Here is a 19244-nt window from a genome sequence, read left to right as displayed (position 1 = left end):
ATTTTGAACCTTTACTCTGCACACCTGTGGGGTCCATGGCCTTACTCTGGTAAGCACTTGGAACATAAAAATAAACCTCATAGAAATCCATTATATAGAGGACCACAACAACCCCCTTCTGGGGATCTGCAAATCCAAAAGAGTTTGAAAAATAATCAAGTGTTTCAATTCAGGCAGGAGCTCACAGGTTTTGTCAAGAAGGTGTCTCATCAGTCCATGCTTCTGTACTTATGGCACTGGGACAATGTGGCATTAATAAATCAAGAAAAGTAGAAATATTATTGGTTGATGAAGCTGGAAAAAAGAAAAAGAAAAAAGCACAGCTCAAAATTTAATAAAGCAAAACTGAACAGCAAGAAAGAGTTAGCTTTTAAAAAAAAAGTTTCAAGGCACCTTTGCTTTCTCATCAGTTCAAGAAAGCTGTATGAACCAGAAGGGGAGAAACGTCATCTCCATAAAGGTTTCTCCAGAGCTCTCAGATTTCCTCACATGGATACATGGGCACTATGGCTCTGGATGGTGACAAAGCAGGAACTGAATAGGCAAATACAAACCTCCATTGGATATTCCCACCCTTTGCAAACAAGCTAGAGAACAGCACAACCCTGTTGTGTTTCCCTTCCCATGATGTGCAGGCACGTTCACAAAACAGGCAGCTACAGCCTGCGGAACTCCCTGGCAGAACTGCTCTGGCGAGACTGAGGAAAGGAGGCAGGAAAGATCATAGCAATGCGGAGTTCTGGTAGACTTTGTGTGCCCTTTACCTCCGCCAAATCATGCTTGCTATATGCATATAACCCTTGCTTTGCATGCACCTCTCAGGTCCTGCAATCTGAAGTCTGGATGTAGCAAACAATGAAAAAAGTAAGTCCCCATAAATAATAGAGCTGCATATTTTCCTAGTTTTTCATGCTATTGCTTGAAAGAAGAAAGAAAAAGGAAAACTCAGAAATTAATTAGCCGTAAGTCACAGAAATTTATTACAAATCAAACCCACTTGATGCAATTTTCCAGCAAAGCTTTTACTGATTTAAGCCGGAAACTAAAATCATAGCTGGCAGAGTGAAATCGCTGCATACGTCAGTTCCTAATTCAGCTTAGTCACTGTCACCATACTCCAGGGTATCTGGAGGTCATACCTGATTAACCCAAGTTAACAGTCTTACATCTTCTAGTACTGAGGCTCCACTTAAAATGAAATTGGAGAAGGAATCCTTCATATAAGGCTCAGGCCTTCCCAACAGCACAAAAAACAATTCAGCCTCAGATTTCTCAAAAAATATCTTGCAGGCTCACATTAAAAACAGATGGACTGTGCTCCATGGGAACAACAGACCGCCTCACATTTTTCTTTCAAATGCATCTTCTCAGAAAAGTAAATGAATGCAGTAAGGATAAAAATACATCGTTGTATCTACCGATCTTTCTCAGCGAAAACATCTGGGGAGGACTGCACTCACCAGGCACCATAGAAAAAAGGAATGGGAGGGTTTTTTACTAAAAAGGACTAATTTTCTTTCAAACACTGTTAGAATACTGAGTTTTCTTAAGGTTTTCTGTTCCCTTCCTCTCTTTCCCCATATATACTTGGCTTTTTGGTTTTGTTTCTCTTTGTATCATAATACATTTTCACAAAAATTCACCTTTAGCTTCTTTCAAGAAAATGCTGGCACTAGGTTGGATACATGAAGGTATGTGTTAACCACCACAGATTTCAAGTAAAAATGAGATATGCCGTTAGGATGAGGCCTCTGCGACTCCACCACTTGCTTCTTCACCAATTTTTTCAAGGTGTTCTCCCACACCTTTAAAACACACACACACACCCTCAAAAAAACCAACCCACCTACACAAAAAACCCCTTTTCTCCCACAATTAGTTTTTTTCTGTTCCTCTCCTTTTTTGAGACAGGCCAGAGCACAGTCTGACTTACTGTTCAAAATCAGGTTTCTTGTTTGTTAGGAGGGGTCTGAATGTGAAAATCTTGAATTTTTCTCTTCACAAGCAGAAAAAAGGTTTGCATACTTAAGGAAAACAGAAGCAAAACAAAAAAAAGCAGAACTACTTCCACCCCTTCCCCCTCCCCAATTCCTATCAAAATGATTAAACTTCCATCCAAGACTTAGTGAAATAGCTAAACAAACTTCAGATTGAAGTGATGTTACAATAAAACATACGTAGCTGCGTAGATGTCCACTTAATCTTTCCACATTGTAACAGCTGGTTATGAAATATGATGTTTAAATAGCAGCACTACAGGTATGCAGAATTCCTTGGTAAGCAGTTGGAAAAAAAAAAAAAGAAAGGCTGTAAAGGTTAAATCAGAAATTTCTCTGGTAAAGATCACTACTTAATCATGCCTTAAAACTGACAAGTCATGCCGTGATAAGGACCATTCAACCAATGGAGTAAATTTAAGATAAAAATCCATGTACACCAAGAGGTTTGGGCCTTCATGCCACATTTCATTACCGCAAGACATTTTGCAGGATATGTGAGAGACCTCTAAGGAATTAAGATTTAATTTCCTTTATTCTTTTCAAAGATACACTATCAGGAAGGATGGAAGAAAAATTTCAGTAAAGGAGACAAACCTACTGCCCTCTTGAAACATCTTAAACTGTACTAGAATACTTCCTAGAATCTAGAAGTGACCTCAAAAACAATATCCTTCCATTGGCTTTCTTTTTATCTTTACCTTTTCAAAGTAATAGATGAAATGAAATTTGGAGCTTTAAGGTTAGGGCCTAAACCTTCTCCTGTTTTTGCAGCACCAGAGAAGAAGACTTGTTTAAGAAAAATGTGTGTACTTTTTAGCAATTTCCTTTTAATTAAAATGTTGATTTTGAATAAATAAGATCAACTGAGTAATTGCCAATCTTTCAAAATAACATTCAACAATTCCACAAAATGCTGTTTAAATAGACTTACCATCTTTGATTTTTATCAAGTTTTAGAAGTTATATAGGCTAAGTCAGCTCTTAGATTAAAAAAAGTGACCATGGAACCTTTTTTTCTTTTTTAAAATCTTTGGGTCATCTATACATCTCCACAATGAAAGTCCATTGCCACAAATAACCCATTGCCTCTTCTTGAAATAAAATGAAGTGCACAAGAATAGGTCATCCTTGCTAAACATTTGACTTGAATTAACTGAGCTGGACTAACATCATCCTCCTTTCTCCAGTCAGAGGAATGTGCATGACAACATAAAGTAAGTAGTATTAGAACACTTAACAGCAGATGGTTTATATTTTAGCACCTGAAACTCCCAACAGCTGCACTGGGTTGATATATGAGGGTCCCAATGTCATTAAAAAGCTTCAAGATACATGGCTCATGAGAAATGGGAAGAAAGGGCCTCTCTGGAAACAGACCCAAGCTGAATATAATCAATAAAACCCACATTCTGAAGAAAAAGAGCATCTGTGAGTTTCATCAGGCTTTAATAGTCTTCCAACAAACATGCCACAGAGATTAACTACAGTTCTTGCTATCAGCTACATTAAGGAGAGCAATACAGGCAATCATTACAGTGGCTAAATATATGTAGCACTAATTTAGAGCAGGCATATGCACCATTTATTTATGTGAGAACTAAAAGGTTGGAATTCCTTGGCTGGAATGAACGGGGATAAATCCATGGTTCAGCAGCAAATTGATACGCAACAAAGTTTTGTTTAATTTGAATAGAGTACTGACCTCCCTATTATCTGAAAATATCAACTACTTATTCTTGATCTTCTCAATATTTTACCCTCAAAATACTTGTAAGAGAAATTGCTTACAGCTAATATGGTCACAGATTATCCTCATTCAGAACAACAGAACTCTTCCCTAAACAGATAAAATTTATTTGTGCACAAGGCAGACTCCTAAAAGTGTCACCACATTTCACATCAAAAGCAAAACACATTGCTCAATCACACTCTCAGTAGTAAGAACACATTGCACACTATGTAGTGAAAATATTTCGCATACAGCTTTCCCTGCAAGAAATTTAAATAAAATTCCAACGTTTCTTCTGCCTAAAACTAGTGAACGTTTTATTCAGGGACCGAATATACTTCTGACTACATCCCTGCTAGTAAACTGAAACAGGTAAGTCCACTTTTGACATCCATACTGTTCAACTGTCAGCAGGTTGCAGAGTCACTTGGGCCCAGATCACCAGCACTGCCCCATGTTCGCAGTTCACATCAACCAAGTTCAACCAGAATTATTAATGGTAAAGACTGGTAACATAACCCACAGATTGCCATATGCTTACAATTGTTGCTGAATCACAATGACAAATTTTCCATGTCAGAATCAATATTCAGGTTGTGTGGACAACACAAAAGAAATCACAACCACGGTTGCCAGTTACATCTAATACTGTGAGCTGCAGACACAAGAAAGGGTTTCTTTTCTATTTATAATTTTAGCAGTAATGTCATACAGGATCCTCAGACTCTGACGTAGGTTAATTCATAAGATTACTGGGTCAAAATTAGGAAAGTTAATATTCACATTCCTCGTAATACCACAAATAACTGATTTAGGTTTCCAGCCTTTCTTTTAAAGGATAATAATTAAGCAAACCATGAACCAACACTTCTATAGCACCCTTTTACTTCTGTGGTTCATATGAGGTAGGTATCATCACCTGTATTTTTCCAGCAGGGAAATCAAGACACAAAAACATGTAAAGTGACTTGGCAATTCACATAGCAAGGCAGAAGTGAGATGTAGGATTCCTCAATGCCAGTGGCTGCATCACATACCTACGATATACAGAGTTCTTGGCTAACACATGGGCATCAGCTGCTGGCTGATTAGTCCTAGTAATGACACTAGCAGGTGGCAGTGCTGGTTCAACTGTTACACACCATCCTCCAGACATCATTCATGTTACCCTTGGAGCTAAAATAACCAAATTCAGTCATGCAAGCCAGAAAAGGCTTATCATTTTCCTACCCTGAGCAAGCATGGGTTAACTTCCTCTCTTCTGCCATCAACAAAAAATAACAAGCCCCACACAAATCATCCACTATTTGTACTTTCAAACTGACATGAGACATGGGTATGTTGAAACAATTAATGCCCGTCTTTAGAACACACAAAAAGCAGATAATGTAATATGGACAACTACACATGGTTGCTGCATCCAGTCCAGTTTAAGAAGAATCCTAAACAGCAGAAAACATTTCACCCAGTTAATAATCCTTAGCCTTGCAAAATGCTCAAATAAAACCACCAGATTCCTGCACAGGACAGGACACAGTAACAAGCTTCAGGAATAGACTCTTGATTTGCCAAGCCCTCGCAGGGGAAAGGTGACAGCACAGTACTGAAATAACAAGAAATTATAGGAGGCCACAGCAGTAACCTAACCTATAACCTAATAAAACCTGATGGGTATCAGTAGTACCAAAATTACTTACCAGTTCGTAGTTGCTTGGAAAAATGCAGGGTGTCACCACCTGGAACAAAAAAATAATGATAAAATAAGGAAAAAAGATACTTCCTTTGGAGATTACCCAATCCCATTGATTGAGCTCCCTCAAATGCTGTTAAATCCAGGCAGAGTCAAAGGGTCACCAACCAAACCAGGTGCAGAATCTGAGTGTCCACAGCTGCTCTTGGCTGCATTACCTTTTCTTAGCTCCCTGAAGATTAGCATTAGCTCTATGCTAACTCAGTGCCCTGCTCTCATACTGTCATCAGTGAAACAGGTTGAAGAGTAATGCCTTCCCTCAGGTCACATATGCGGAGAAACATGGAGGACTTTCTCCCCTCCTCCATCCTTTGCAGCGTTCTTCTAATATCACCTCAGTTTTAGTTAATAAATAAGTATTCTGCTTTTCAAGTAATCTAGATCTTCAGCAGTTCCCAATACCTTATCCTTGTTTTGGATATTTTTATGGGGTGTGGGCTGAGCAGAGCAAGCAGAACAGATATTCTGTGGATTCATATAATTTCAGGGGCTTGGCTCCAAGTTGAAACACTTCCTATGGAGAACATGTTCTGTATATATCACACCAAAAAAACCCCTGAACAAACTTACTTGAGAATTAAAAAAAAAAAAAAACACCACAAAAAAAGCCAGGAAGAGCATGACTAACTCAGATTACATGATGATCTAGGGAAAAGCAAGTGTTAGCTTCTTTCTACAGTCCCATACAACAGGCACCCTCAGACCTCACACATACAGTTGAAAGACTGCGGTTCATCAATTTACACCACTCAGCTGAGCTTCAGTAATACTCATCATACACACTCACTTTAACAAGCACCTTGAGGTTAACCCCAGTGAAAACTGTTTCATTTAACACGTTCACCTTCACAATTACGTCTCTCCAAGACAGACTCACCTCTCAGCCAGCAGAGCAGAGCCAGAAACTGTGGCAATACCTGCACTACAAAAGCGGAGTTTTCTTTCCAGAACTGTCGGTGAGCTGACCTACCAGCTCACAAGTCACTATATACAGAGTGGGATACTGGGCAGAAAGTGCCTGATGTATCATTTATAATCCTTAGAATAATAAAAAGGAGATGCAGTCCATGCAACAGAGCAGGCTTCAAAAACAAAAAGAAACATTAGTCCTGTAGGCAGCACAGGCAAAAAGAGACAGACCTGACTACACCAGGACAACCCACTCTGGTCTTAACTGTCAAGAACAGCTTTTAACCACTAGCATGGAAGAGATGGCATTTGCCTCCATAACTGCTTGTGAAAAAGATGTATCTCTGATTCTCAACACTTAAATCACAAAGTACTTATTAAAAGAAAAAAAAAATAGCACATTTATTTTCAGCTCTCGGCCTCCTCATGATCTCCCTAATATCCCTAAAGAAAAAAGGACAGATACGAACCCTTGAGGTTTGTCTGCTAGACCCTCTGACTCCTCAGGAGGCTTGCAAGTCTAAGGTCTTAATAAGCTGCATTTCTGCAACTCATTTCATGACTGCCACTAATGATTCACTAGTCTATCCAACTGAACACCCATACTAAAAACATGGAAGATGGAAGATGTTAACTAAGCTGTCATGATAGCGTTCCCATCACAACCACCAATTCTCCTTTCAAGCCGAAGTGGCAAACCACCAGGCAGAGCAGTCCACTGCAGGAAGAACAGAAGCCATGTGCACCCTACACCACCACCACGAGCAACAAACACTGCATCTATGGAGGAAAGCCTGTCCCCAGTTGTCCTGACTATGCAATTACCTAGTACTTATTATGAACACTAAAAATCAGGTTTTGCTAGTATTCTTATTAGCAATATCTAAGGTTAAAATACTTAAAAACTGAAATTTAACAATTACTTTTCTCTCATTGCCTATACTAAGAAGAAAAAGAGAAAATTAATAGAAACCCCAAAGGGGTTTGCAGGCTGGCTGGTTAGAGCAGAGGAAAAGCAGAGATGAATTAATATTACATGCTCACATAATAATTGGAACCACTGTGGAATAAAATTGTCATCACTGGAGCACATAAATATCACCTCTGCTCACTCCCTTCCCTCTACTGTTAAAAACCCTTGAGGAATCAAGCATCTCTTTTCCCTTTGGCAAACCAAAACACAACTCTGCTGTAATGTCCTCAACAATTACAGCTAACTCACTGCCTAAGAAAAATCCCCTTTATTCTGACAGAAGAGCACTGGGGACATCCACTGGAAAAGAACTTAAGCAGAGAATTATGGATCTTTTTGGGCAGATCTGTGGCATCTTGTTCAGGTTACTCAGACATAGGGCTCTAAGAAGATGAGAGCTAACATTATAGGCAATGCTTGATTTTTTCCTTCTCTGAGCTTCATTACGGCTATATATAGCAATCTGACTTGACAGACAGACTCCATCTTCTCCTGGTCATGTGTCATTTGCACTTTCTTTTTACAAAGATCAACACCTGCATTAGCTAGTACTGTTCTAGGACTACCAAAGACTCACATAATACCCTTTCAGGTGTATACAGCAATCCCTTTGTCCTTGTACACTGCCACTTATCACTATTTTGAACTGTCATTAAACTGCAGAGTACTCAAAATGCATCACAGCCAAAGACTTGCTTTGGCACTGCTACCATTTTTGAGCTACAAAACTCAATGTACAACACACTGAATCACTCAAGGTGCACTGACTTTTTTTTCATCTGACTCCATATACACAAATAGTATATTTCATCCCAGATGAAGCAAAATAATCCAGATCTCTATGTATCCCAATTTCAGTTCTCATGAGCAGTTACAGCAAATTCTTCTACTGTTAATCCAGACACAGGTTAAAAGTGAAAGAGCTGACGTGTTCACAGATAATAGAGCCTATCACGAGGTCTAGACAACCTAAATTGAGGATATGTGACTAGCTCCAACTTTTTTTCCTGGTTTGCAAAGGTCTGAGATGTGCTAAAAAATAAGCATTTAGAGAAAAAAATATAAAGCTGGAAAGCAAGACTGCAGAACTTCAACCCCGTACCAATTCAGAGACAGAAAATAGAATATGTTTTATTCACTGATTTTATGTCTTATTCACTGATTTAAAAAGCTGCACACGTGGTGTACCAAATGCACAAACCAATAAACTTCAGAAAGACTTTTCTGATCTCCCAACTGAAGCTACAGCTAATCTTAAAAAAAGACATTTGCAATCACCTGGCTTGTGCCTTCAATAGTATCTTTATTCTTGTAAGAAATATACTGGATATGCATTATAGTGTAATATTTCATAGTTCCACACAACCAAGGTGCATTTAGCTTCTGTACTTCTGCACATTTGTGTATCAAAAAGCAATACCAGAATATAGGAATGCCTTGCCTGATTTTCAAAAAGTTACCTCTTCAGTGCCCGGCGCATAGACACACATGCATATAAACAAATTAGTCTACCCACAAACAACCAAGCAAATATTTGAAAGATAAACTACCTGTTCTTGTACACACAGTTAATACGGAAACACTTCCGTGGTGTGATACTTCCCCAAATCAAGCTTTAGTTTGAAAAAGTCCTGTATTGACGGAAAAAGATTTAAAATAATTACTTTGATGAAGAATTCTGACTCCAATGAATCTGCAGGTAATTTTCCTTCATATGACTGTAACACCAGTTACATCAGTTAATGAGTAACTGACCAACACGAGATAAATGTTAACTCAAACAAGAAAAAATGTCAACAAATGGCAGGATAGCTGGCACTAAGGAAGTAAAATCTGACCCCACTTGCTGTAACAGAGACACAACAGTGCCCCCCACTGTTGCACAACAGGTCATTTGCTGGGATATGCGGTATTTACATTTGTGTGCTTTTTTTCCACACCCAGATGCATCCTTCATTTTTATCTTCCTTCCTTTTTATTTTCTTTTTGCAGGCAGTAGGTGATCTTTCAGAAGAAGAACCATCTTCAAAGAACGACCTAGTTATTACCAAAGGTGCATTTCAAAGTCCAAATCTCAAACACTATCACATTGCTTTTGCAAAAGCAATTTAAGCATTTCTCTACAATGAATCACTTTCTTCCATGTTACTGTTTTATCAAGTAAGAAATGCTGGCATGCCTACCACAGGTTATCTGTAACACAAAGGATGTACAGGGGAAGAAATCTTCATCAGATATATACATGACCTGCTAAAAAACCCATTCATTCTAGTTCATTACTAATCATGTTACAGAACTGACAAGAAAGGGTGAAAAGAGCAGCAAAATTAAGCCACTGACATCCTCCAAATAATGTAAAGTTACAGTGATGTTAGGAGACCTTGTGACTGTTGCATAAATGACTGTCAGGAGCTCAAATGGAAAGCTCATGGAAATATTTAATATGCATCTTTATATACATATACACACACAGACACTTTTTTTTTTTTTAAACACACATTTATCTATTTATTTACATCTAGAGCTTTGGAGTTAAGTCTTGAAAATGTAAGCAACTTCTCTGCTTAGTTTTCTTCTTTTGACATGACTGTGAGTTATCAACCCCCTTCTCCAACCCACCCCCCAAGACACTTAAGTCATAAATCCCCCTACTCACTACAGAAAGAAACTAAAGGGCATTAAGTGCAGTGTATCTTCGAATAATCTTGTGCTCTCAAAGATACAACCTGAAACATGACAAAATAAAAACGTAAATCCAAATTCTAGAATAAAAAAGGACATTGCTGGGATATTAACTTATAGTAATACACAACTTTTATATTTAAAAAAAACCAACATTTCTAGTTATGTGTTATTAGTACCTAACTCAGACTTTTCTCCTGGGAGCCATCAAGTATCCTCAGCACTTCATGCCAGACAGAACAGCTTTAAAGTGTGCCTGAAGCCCACTGAATTTTTCTCTTCAAATTAAGCATTTTTTGGACACATTGAAAACATCAGCCTTAAAGGAAGACTTATCAAACAGCAGACACTGAACAAGTACTTTGCAGTTAGTACAATATTTTAATAAACACGATATAATTCTGTTCCAAAACGAAAAAAGAGAATAGATACAGTAAAAACAGCACTGAGATTCGGTGCAGCTATACACCATTTCCATTCTCACTTCAGAACAACAAGTTCTTTTGCACTATGGAAACAATCTTCCTACTTCATAGCATAAAGCAGTATTGAAGTTAAGTTTGGAAGAAACAAACAAAAAAGTTGCATTATAAATTGCAAAGACAACTACAGTTAAACTGTTACTAGGTTTGGCTCATGATTATCAATGAAATTCAAAGATTTATTTATATAATGCTATCATACAGCAAGCAGAAGCCACATAACGTCAGAAAAGCTTCTTAACACATTACATTTTTTCCTCACACTTAGTTCTACAATAAAGTTGTTACAGGGAAAGTCAGAACAAACACTCTGAGCTCAACCAAATTCCAACAGTGATATTTTAGCATCATTTTATTAATTTCTCAGCTTCAGTATTTTTTATTTGCTGAAATAACATTAACACTACATGTACCCACCTCATCAAGGTGTAAAGAGGATCAGCTGAACCTTGAGAAACTCTCCAGGAGTTTCTTGGAAAACACACATAACTGAGTACTGTAACATCTAAGCCATGTCCCTACAGTCCTGACCCATGCACAACTCCTTTCCGTCTACTTGGGATTATGCCTTATGAGACAAAGCCTGAAATTAGCACTTGAAATGGAAAATTACATACCTTCAGGAGGGATTTCAAAATTTAGCGTATTTATATATATAAATCCCCGCTTCCCAAGACAAAGCAACAAAGCTGTTTCAAATAAAGTCACTGAAAGAAAAGAAACCTTTCACAAGTAACTAGGAATGCAGTTATCCCAAGATACAAAAATGTATTGTTCGCATATCTTTGCCACCTCAAAGTCTGGCTTTCTTCCATGCTGTGATATTTGATCTTGCAAAGTCATAATTCTGACCTACGTCGTGAAAGTTGTTCTCCAACTCTCCGAAGAACACGTACAGAAGATATTTTGTACATAGGTTATTTGGGAAAAGGATAAAATACAACTTCTTCAAAATGCAAATGAAACATAGCATTCCTAAAATTAAAAATGGATGAGTTTCTCCTGATATCTGTAAACCAGTAACCAGAGATTTAAGTCCTTTCTTTTATCAGATCACTGGATTTGCTCCAAAAGAAATCAGAAGTAAAGGACAAGAAACTCAGTCAGGACTTGGGTGTAGCTAACAGGGGTTAAACCAGACAGCAGGAGCCAAGATCCTAAAATTAGATTTTTACTGGACTTTGCACTATCCCTCTGCACTGTGGTTTAGTTTGCCAATCTGAACTGTAAATGGAGTGCTAGCTACTGTCCCTCCTGACTTAATCTGTTTAACAACAGGTTTATAAAGTAGGTCAAAATTATTTCATGCTAAGTGAGTTCAAAAACGTAGTATCTTTGCTCAAAATGTCTCAATTTTCCTGTTTATAGAACAGTTTAAAAAAAAAAGAAATCCTGATTTTAACTATTGCATACATCTTTGAGAGACTTCTGCTTTCTTTGTAACAGATATGACCTCTCCAAGCTTAATGAGGTACACATTTCTGAGGGAACTATGCTACCCTTTCAGGATTCCAGGCCTATTTATTTTGGTATAATCCCCATGAGAAAACATGTTTCATTCGCAAAGTCAAACAAATCTTGCAACATTAGCAGACAGGAAGGGCCCTAGCAAGAGATGGAGACATAATTCCATGGACATTTTCTTCTCACAAAGGAAGAAACTACCAGCATAGGTTAGATTTTCTTGAGTGAAAACAAGCTGTGCACCAGCTCTGTTGTACCTCAGAATTTTTGACCTTTAACATACATATGTTGGTGTGATTTCTCAGGGTTTCAGCCTGCTTCCAACATCTGAGCAATGGTGGTAAGAGCTACAGGCGTTATAGTTCCTGTGGTCACAAATGGCACCACAGAGTCAACGGTATCAAAAGTTTCAGGAGGAGACAGAAACTTTGTCACAATGAACTGCAGAACTCACTGCTCACCCACAGGGTTTCACTACTTTCAGTGTGCCTCTAACATCTGGGACAGATAAATGTACATGAAACAAAAGTATTAAAGATAGATAACATGAAAGCAATATTTAAACAATAAACTTCAGTTAAAAATAGGGGGGGTGATTTTTTTTCCTAATACTTATTACAGAGAAGAGGGAAATGTGGTAGAGGAGGAGGGCTTCAGAAGGCAGCACTGCCAGTCTTTTCTATTCAACACCACAGAAAAATATGAAAGCAGAAGTCACATGTCAGAGTTGCTGGTAAAGTAAGGGGGGGGGGGGGGGGGGGGGGGGGCGGGGCACGTGGGTAGTGTTTGTTTTTTATTTCCCTAGAGTTTAAAACCATCCATCTGCAGGATGACTCTGCATCTCACTAAAACCAGTTTAATGCACAAAAGTATTAAATCACAAGAAGGAAAGACAGCTCTTCAAATCAGGCAATCCAAAGATACATTCAGCAATTTAGCACAGGCCTAGTTTCAGCATGTGATGGAAGATCTGCAAAAGTCACGTGAAAGAGGCAGAGTGACCGCCACAGCAAGAAGTTCACAGAAATTCTTCGGAAGAACTGCTGGAGTACACTGCTCAGCAAGCCAAAGGAGGCCAAAGCAGCCCATAGTGTTGAAAACTAAGGAGGAACCTTTCACATCCCACCAAAATGTATTGTAAAGAACGGGTCCATATGAGGACCTAGTTTGCCCATTTTAGAGACTGAGAACATTTCATTGGAGGCCAACATGAAGGCATGAGAAGAGCCTGAATTTTATTGCAGTATTTCTGACTTTCATAGCCTTCTAGTCATTTTAACAAATTTCCCTCCTCTCAAAATAGATTAAAACAAAGTCTTAAACATGTACATTCCAAATATATCTTTAATTTTCCAGCTACTCAGAAAAGACATAATGCAACAAAAAGGTACAAATGCTCTTCCTATAACAGACTTATTAAATACATATATTTATCATGCAAATTAGCATTCCCAAACAAATGGTTTCCACTAAGACTGAATTTCCTTCGTTATGCTTTAACTGTGGGAGGTACTTTACATGTTTTCTTCAGCAAAACATAACAAGACAAGAGAAACAGCCTTTCAGAAATTATTACTAGTAAAATACTATGAAATACTGCATTATCATACAGAAGTTGGCGGCCGGTCACGAGTGGTGTCCCCCAGGGCTTGCTTTTGGGGCCACTCCTGTTTAACATCCTTACTGATGATCTACATGAGGGGATTGAGTGCACCCTCAGTAAGTTTACAGATGACACCAAGTTGGGTGGGAGTGTTGATCTGCTCGAGGGTAGGGAGGCTCTGCAGAGAGACCTGGACAGGCTGGAGCGATGGGCTAAGGCCAACTGTGTGAGTTTCAATAAGGCCAAATGCCGGGTGCTGCACTTGGGCCACGACAACCCCCAGCAGCGCTACAGGCTTGGGGAGGAGTGGCTGGAGAGCTGCCAGTCAGAGAGGGACCTGGGGGTGTTGACTGACAGCCGGCTGAACATGAGCCAGCAGTGTGCCCAGGTGGCCAAGGAGGCCAATGGCATCCTGGCTTGCATCAGAAATAGCATGGCCAGCAGGGACAGGGAAGTGATCTTACCCCTGTTCTCGGCACTGGTGAGGCTGCACCTCGATTCCTGTGTTCAGTTTTGGGCCCCTCACTACAAAAAGGACATTGAATTACTCGAACGTGTCCAGAGAAGGGCAACGAAGCTGGTGAAGGGTCTAGAGCACATGTCGTATGAGGAGCGGCTGAGGGAACTGGGGTTGTTTAGTCTGGAGAAAAGGAGGCTGAGGGGAGACCTCATCACTCTCTACAACTACCTGAAAGGAGGTTGCAGAGAGCCGGGGATGAGTCTCTTTAACCAAGTAATAAGTGATAGGACAAGAGGGAATGGCCTCAAGTTGCACCAGGGAAGGTTTAGACTGGATATTAGGAAGTATTTCTTTACAGAACGGGTTGTTAGGTGTTGGAATGGGCTTCCCAGGGAGGTGGTGGAGTCCCCATCCCTGGAGGTGTTTAAGAGTTGGGTTGACACAGTGCTGAGGGATATGGTGTAGTTGGGAACGGTCCGTTAATGGTTAGACTAGATGATCTTTAAGATCTTTTCCAACCTAGATGATTCTGTGATTCTGTGAAGTAGTACAAGCAAGTTCTAATGAAGTTTAGACATTTCAGGTTGCTGATACAAAAGTCAGGACTTCTTCCAAGATGGAGCTCATAACCTTCAAAACACATAGTACTCACTCTTTTCATTCTATGTTTTCACAAAATTGTGGTTATTTATTATGACATCTATAACTCAGTTTCTCCATTCTTCCAACAAGTCAGTAAGGCAACTCCTTGCAATCTAAGGCTGGGATGGCCTCAACTTCTTGAGATGCAATATTGCAAGAAGAAATTCAACCAGTTCTAGGAGTATGCACTCTTCATCAAAACCCCCAGCAAAAGCAATATAGTATGACAAGGTAATGGTGCAAAATCCTATATATCATTGGGACAATTTGCCTGCTACCTGATTAGAGACACTGTTGATGTTCCAGACTATCCTTCAAGATGTTGCTATTGTCTTTAGCTGTAACAGTGGACGCAAAAGCAATGCCTCTTGCATAAAAGCTAGGAGCATCACGTACAGTAAGTGTAAACAACTTTTTATAACAGTAACTCACAAAAGAGTGATATATTCTCATAAGCTTCTTGATTACCATTTCCCAGAGACAAATGTGTCATGAGCTATATAATGTGATCTAAGGGAACATTCCAAGGAGCAGCAATGTAAAATGTATCATTCCCAGGTTCTTTGATACCACTTTAAAAGGCTGACAAATGCCTTTCTACTTCTCTTTAAAAAAAAAAAGGTTACATGGCAAGTCTGTGTGAGATCTTTAACTATACAGAAAGGATCAGAGCTAGCCAAAAAAATAACTGGACCAGTAAAGAGGTCCTTCCCAATATCAGCCAAAATAAGACAGGGTATGGGAGGAAAGAACAAAAAAAACCCAACTCTCTTAAAACATCCTAGACTTTTCCAGCTGAAAGTTCACATCTGTCATTAAAGTGTAACCTATCCATATTTTGGTGGTGAAAAAGGAAAAGCAAAAATTGGTTTTGTTTCCTTCCCTCACTAACATCAACCTACCCTCTTTTCTCCTTGCCAACAGCTAGATTTATTTTTAAAAGAAAATCAGCAAGGAAACAAACAAACCTTGAAGCTGTACATGAACCAGCTGGGTCTTGCACACATAGCCAGCTATCTGAAACAGTAAGTTTAAATGAGAGTTCTTATCTAAAACCACCAGCATACTTTAAAAATACTTTCTCATTTTTGGGAAGCCCCAGCAAATTAACTATCAAGTACACAATGCTCCAGCACAGCCTTTCTCCTACTTAAACAATCCAAGGTTTATGCCCATAAAAAGCAATTTCAAGTCCTCATGTCCCTCAATAGCTTACGCTTCTGGCTGAATCTGAAGGTTTATTCACTACACAGTTCATTACAGTGATATTTTATCTAACAGAGGGCAAAATATTTTGCAGACAGGAGATCTGCAAAATACTGCTTCTAGGTACAGTCAGGAAACATCTGAAGATCCCTTTGAACTGCAAATCTCAGTTACAAAACTGATACGGTAATCCCTTTGACTTCAACTGCAAATGTCTGTATTCTAGCCCAATGCCAGGCAGCACTAAAAGGGTTTCATGCATGGTAATATAACATGGTAAACACAGTCTATGAAGAAAAAGTCCTTTAAGTCTTCAGCCTTACTGGATGTGTTCGGATTTATGGATTCCCACAAAAAACATGTCAACCACAGAGGTGCATTCACACAGTTGTCTCCTGGAAACAACATGACAAGTTTTCATTTAAGTCCTTGATTCCCACTGCCCAAAATCTGATATGGTCAAGGATTACCCATACTGAAATAAAGAAAAAAAGAAAAAACCAACCTCACGTGAACCCATTTGAGAAGCAAAGTTGTCACCATTTGGTCCAGTGCTGGTCATGATAGTTTTAATCTACATTTTCAACAGTGTGACATTAACTAAAGTGTAAAAGTTGATGGTATTTTGCTGATCTCAAAGCAAATCTTTTCCACATTGCTCAATTATTTTTAAAATCAGAAGAGTTTTACTTCAAAATCACTTAAAAATAACAACGTAACAATTGACAAAGCCTGGGCATTCAGGTGAAAAGTTGGTGGTATTCTGTTTGCATGTCTTCCCCCAAAGCTGCCTTTATTTTTCTAAGAAAGTTTGACAAATTATCTGTAGTACTTGAAATGCAACTGAGTGAGTACAAAACAGGGTTAGAAAGTTCAAGAGAAACACTACCGAAGTAGCAGCCATCTCTTTAAAAAGTAATACACTTTTCGACATCTTGCAAATCTGGCTTCTGCTCCAATTTTGTATTGTTTTAAACATTCAAGGAAGAATTCTTACCACCTTTTTGAATATACATGCTGAATTCCCTCAGTAGCAAGCTGATGCCACATGCAAATCAGATAGAAAAGAAAGAAATATTTATCACTCTCAAAAAGAGAGAACATTGGCAATAGTTTGAGAAATGGTAACATTCAAGATATAGTTACTTCCCTTTCCAAACCGACCAAGTATCACTGTGAACACATACTGGGCCAACCTTCATACCAATTTCAGTGCAGTAATCAAAGCAGCAGATGAGATTAGACATTAGCAGGAACACAATAACCTTGGAAACCCTAGCGACTTTTTTTTTTTTATTTGAAGAGAAAGTGCCTCACCACCATTCTAAAGAGTCCAGCCCACTGCTTACTCACTCCTGCTATCAGTCTCTTCCCTGGTTTCCTAATAGAACTAGTAATCTAAGAAGACAGAACAGGGTACATCACATTAAACTCAGTTAACTTTTTTTTCAGTCCCCTTGCCTGGGACTATAAGCCAAAATTCTTTCTTACAGCGCTACTGGAAGTCTAGAGAGGTGCTCCTTCACATACTTTACTCTCCAGCAATGAACAGTAAGTAGTGTCCTGCAATCGGGACACACCATGTGCTGCACACCAAGTGAGAAGTCACCATCCTTCTGCTCACATAACTTCAGTGCAGTACAGGGGAGCTAGAAGTAAAGAACTTTTAAACAGAAAGTCTTCCTTCAGATCTTTCTTAAAAAAAATAAAAAAACCTTGCGATTTGAGATTACAATTTAAACTGAACTCCCGATACAGGAGGCATAGAAGTTTTTAAAAACAGAAGCAGAGAGGAAAATGTGCAGAACAAAAATTAGAGTCAGTATTCCTAAGATAAAAGAAGACTAAAGGTACAATATTTGGGTTGGGGGGGTAGTTGGGTTTTTTTTCATTTGGACATTATTTACACAAGCAGTAGGAGAACATGAAACTAATCCAGAGTCACAAGTGAAATAGTTTTAGTTATTATATGACTAATAAGAATGCACTGTCCATAACTTAACTCTAAAAAGTTAAATGAGCTGTTTAAAAGATGGACCAGGTACACTAATGTTAAATTCAGAGAATGGTGAATTTCTGATTAAGTTCAGGGGACATCCCAGTTCCAATTAATCACAGTGCATCACATCAGACTTCACATAGTTGCCTTGTTTGCATATGTTTGTATGTTACAAAGACAAACCTATATGAGAGAGGGAACATGAGTATGTGTATTTGTCAGCCACTTGGTGGGAACTATTACATCAGACATCATTTCAGGAGTCTAAACTAAGTTTCAGGAAGGTAAATGAAGCAATAGTCCTTGGAACTCTTGGCAAGGATGACAAAAAAATATGCCATCTCTTTTCCTCAACCTTACACAAAAGAGAGAAGAATCTTTCCTTCTTGCTCCAAAAACACATGGGAGAAATTGTCATACAGCAGTGCACCACACATTTCTCTCAAATATCTGTCCCACTGGACTGCCAAGGGCCACTTACTCTCTTCACAGGGTAGAAGTATCTGCCTTCATGCCCATCCACTGCAAGAGTCAGAGGCCAGCCTTACAGCCTTAACAAGGCTGCCCCAAGCAGAGGGTTTATCCACAAATCAGTTCAAGAAGTTCCCAAGTGACAAAAATTCATAGAGCCTTTTGAGAGACGATACAGCTAGTGCTTTAAATCTCCAAAGTGAAAATATCTGTTCAATATTAGTCTCGCTATACATACAGATATATATACAGATACATAAAGATAGGTAGGTAGGAAGTCCTTCATTTTCACCATACAAGTTGAACATGCCACCCAGGACAAAACCAGCTATCACTCCTTGCCAATTTTTATTGCTATGATTACTGTCACTCTCCCTTCTATAATGCTGCTAGTCATGTTTTTTACAGTAATTCAAGTTAAATTTTTGTTTATTTCTATTTGTTTTTCTCTAATCATGTTCATATTTCTTAGTTAAAGAGACTAAGAAAGAGATTATGGTACCACAGGGTACTATGGATTTGGGGCAGTTGGAAGGCTTCTTTCAATCCTCTTCAAATCAGCAACAGCTTAAACAGGTTAAAGAAAAAGGAAAAGCAAGGTCAAGGGAAGAATTACGTTTTCTCAGATACATATGCCTAGAAGAAAGGAATCAGAAAAAACCATGGCCTTTGAGAAAAGTAGCAGCACAATGTGTCACATCAGAGTTTATACCTTTTATGAATAAAATAATTTTGGTGGCTTTATAAATGATAAAATGCTAAAAACATATTATAAATTTGTTATTTATCTACAAAAAATAAACTACAGTATTTGAAAGTAATAAATTGTTCGGTTGAGTTTTACCAGCATTCAAATGTCACACTACAGCTCAAG

The 19244-nt window shown here is 38.6% G+C and overlaps 1 protein-coding gene across 5 annotated transcripts in view; it reads right to left on the bottom strand.

Annotated features, from left to right (window-relative positions):
* Nucleotides 1-19244, bottom strand: part of TNS3 (tensin 3) — a 241463-nt gene that overhangs the window by 138801 nt on the left and 83418 nt on the right. For 4 of the 5 annotated variants that reach the window (XM_074869814.1, XM_074869796.1, XM_074869804.1 and 1 more), the window contains exon 5: nt 5427-5465. The exons of the other annotated variant lie outside the window; for it this stretch is intronic. In XM_074869814.1, coding sequence (XP_074725915.1) covers nt 5427-5465 — 39 coding nt within the window. The remainder of the gene's footprint in view (nt 1-5426; nt 5466-19244) is intronic. 5 annotated transcript variants of the gene reach the window in all.

Source organism: Strix uralensis, chromosome 1, assembly GCF_047716275.1.
Source record: "Strix uralensis isolate ZFMK-TIS-50842 chromosome 1, bStrUra1, whole genome shotgun sequence".
NCBI classification, from domain to species: Eukaryota; Metazoa; Chordata; class Aves; order Strigiformes; family Strigidae; genus Strix; species Strix uralensis.
This window is presented reverse-complemented; position numbering and strand designations above follow the sequence as displayed.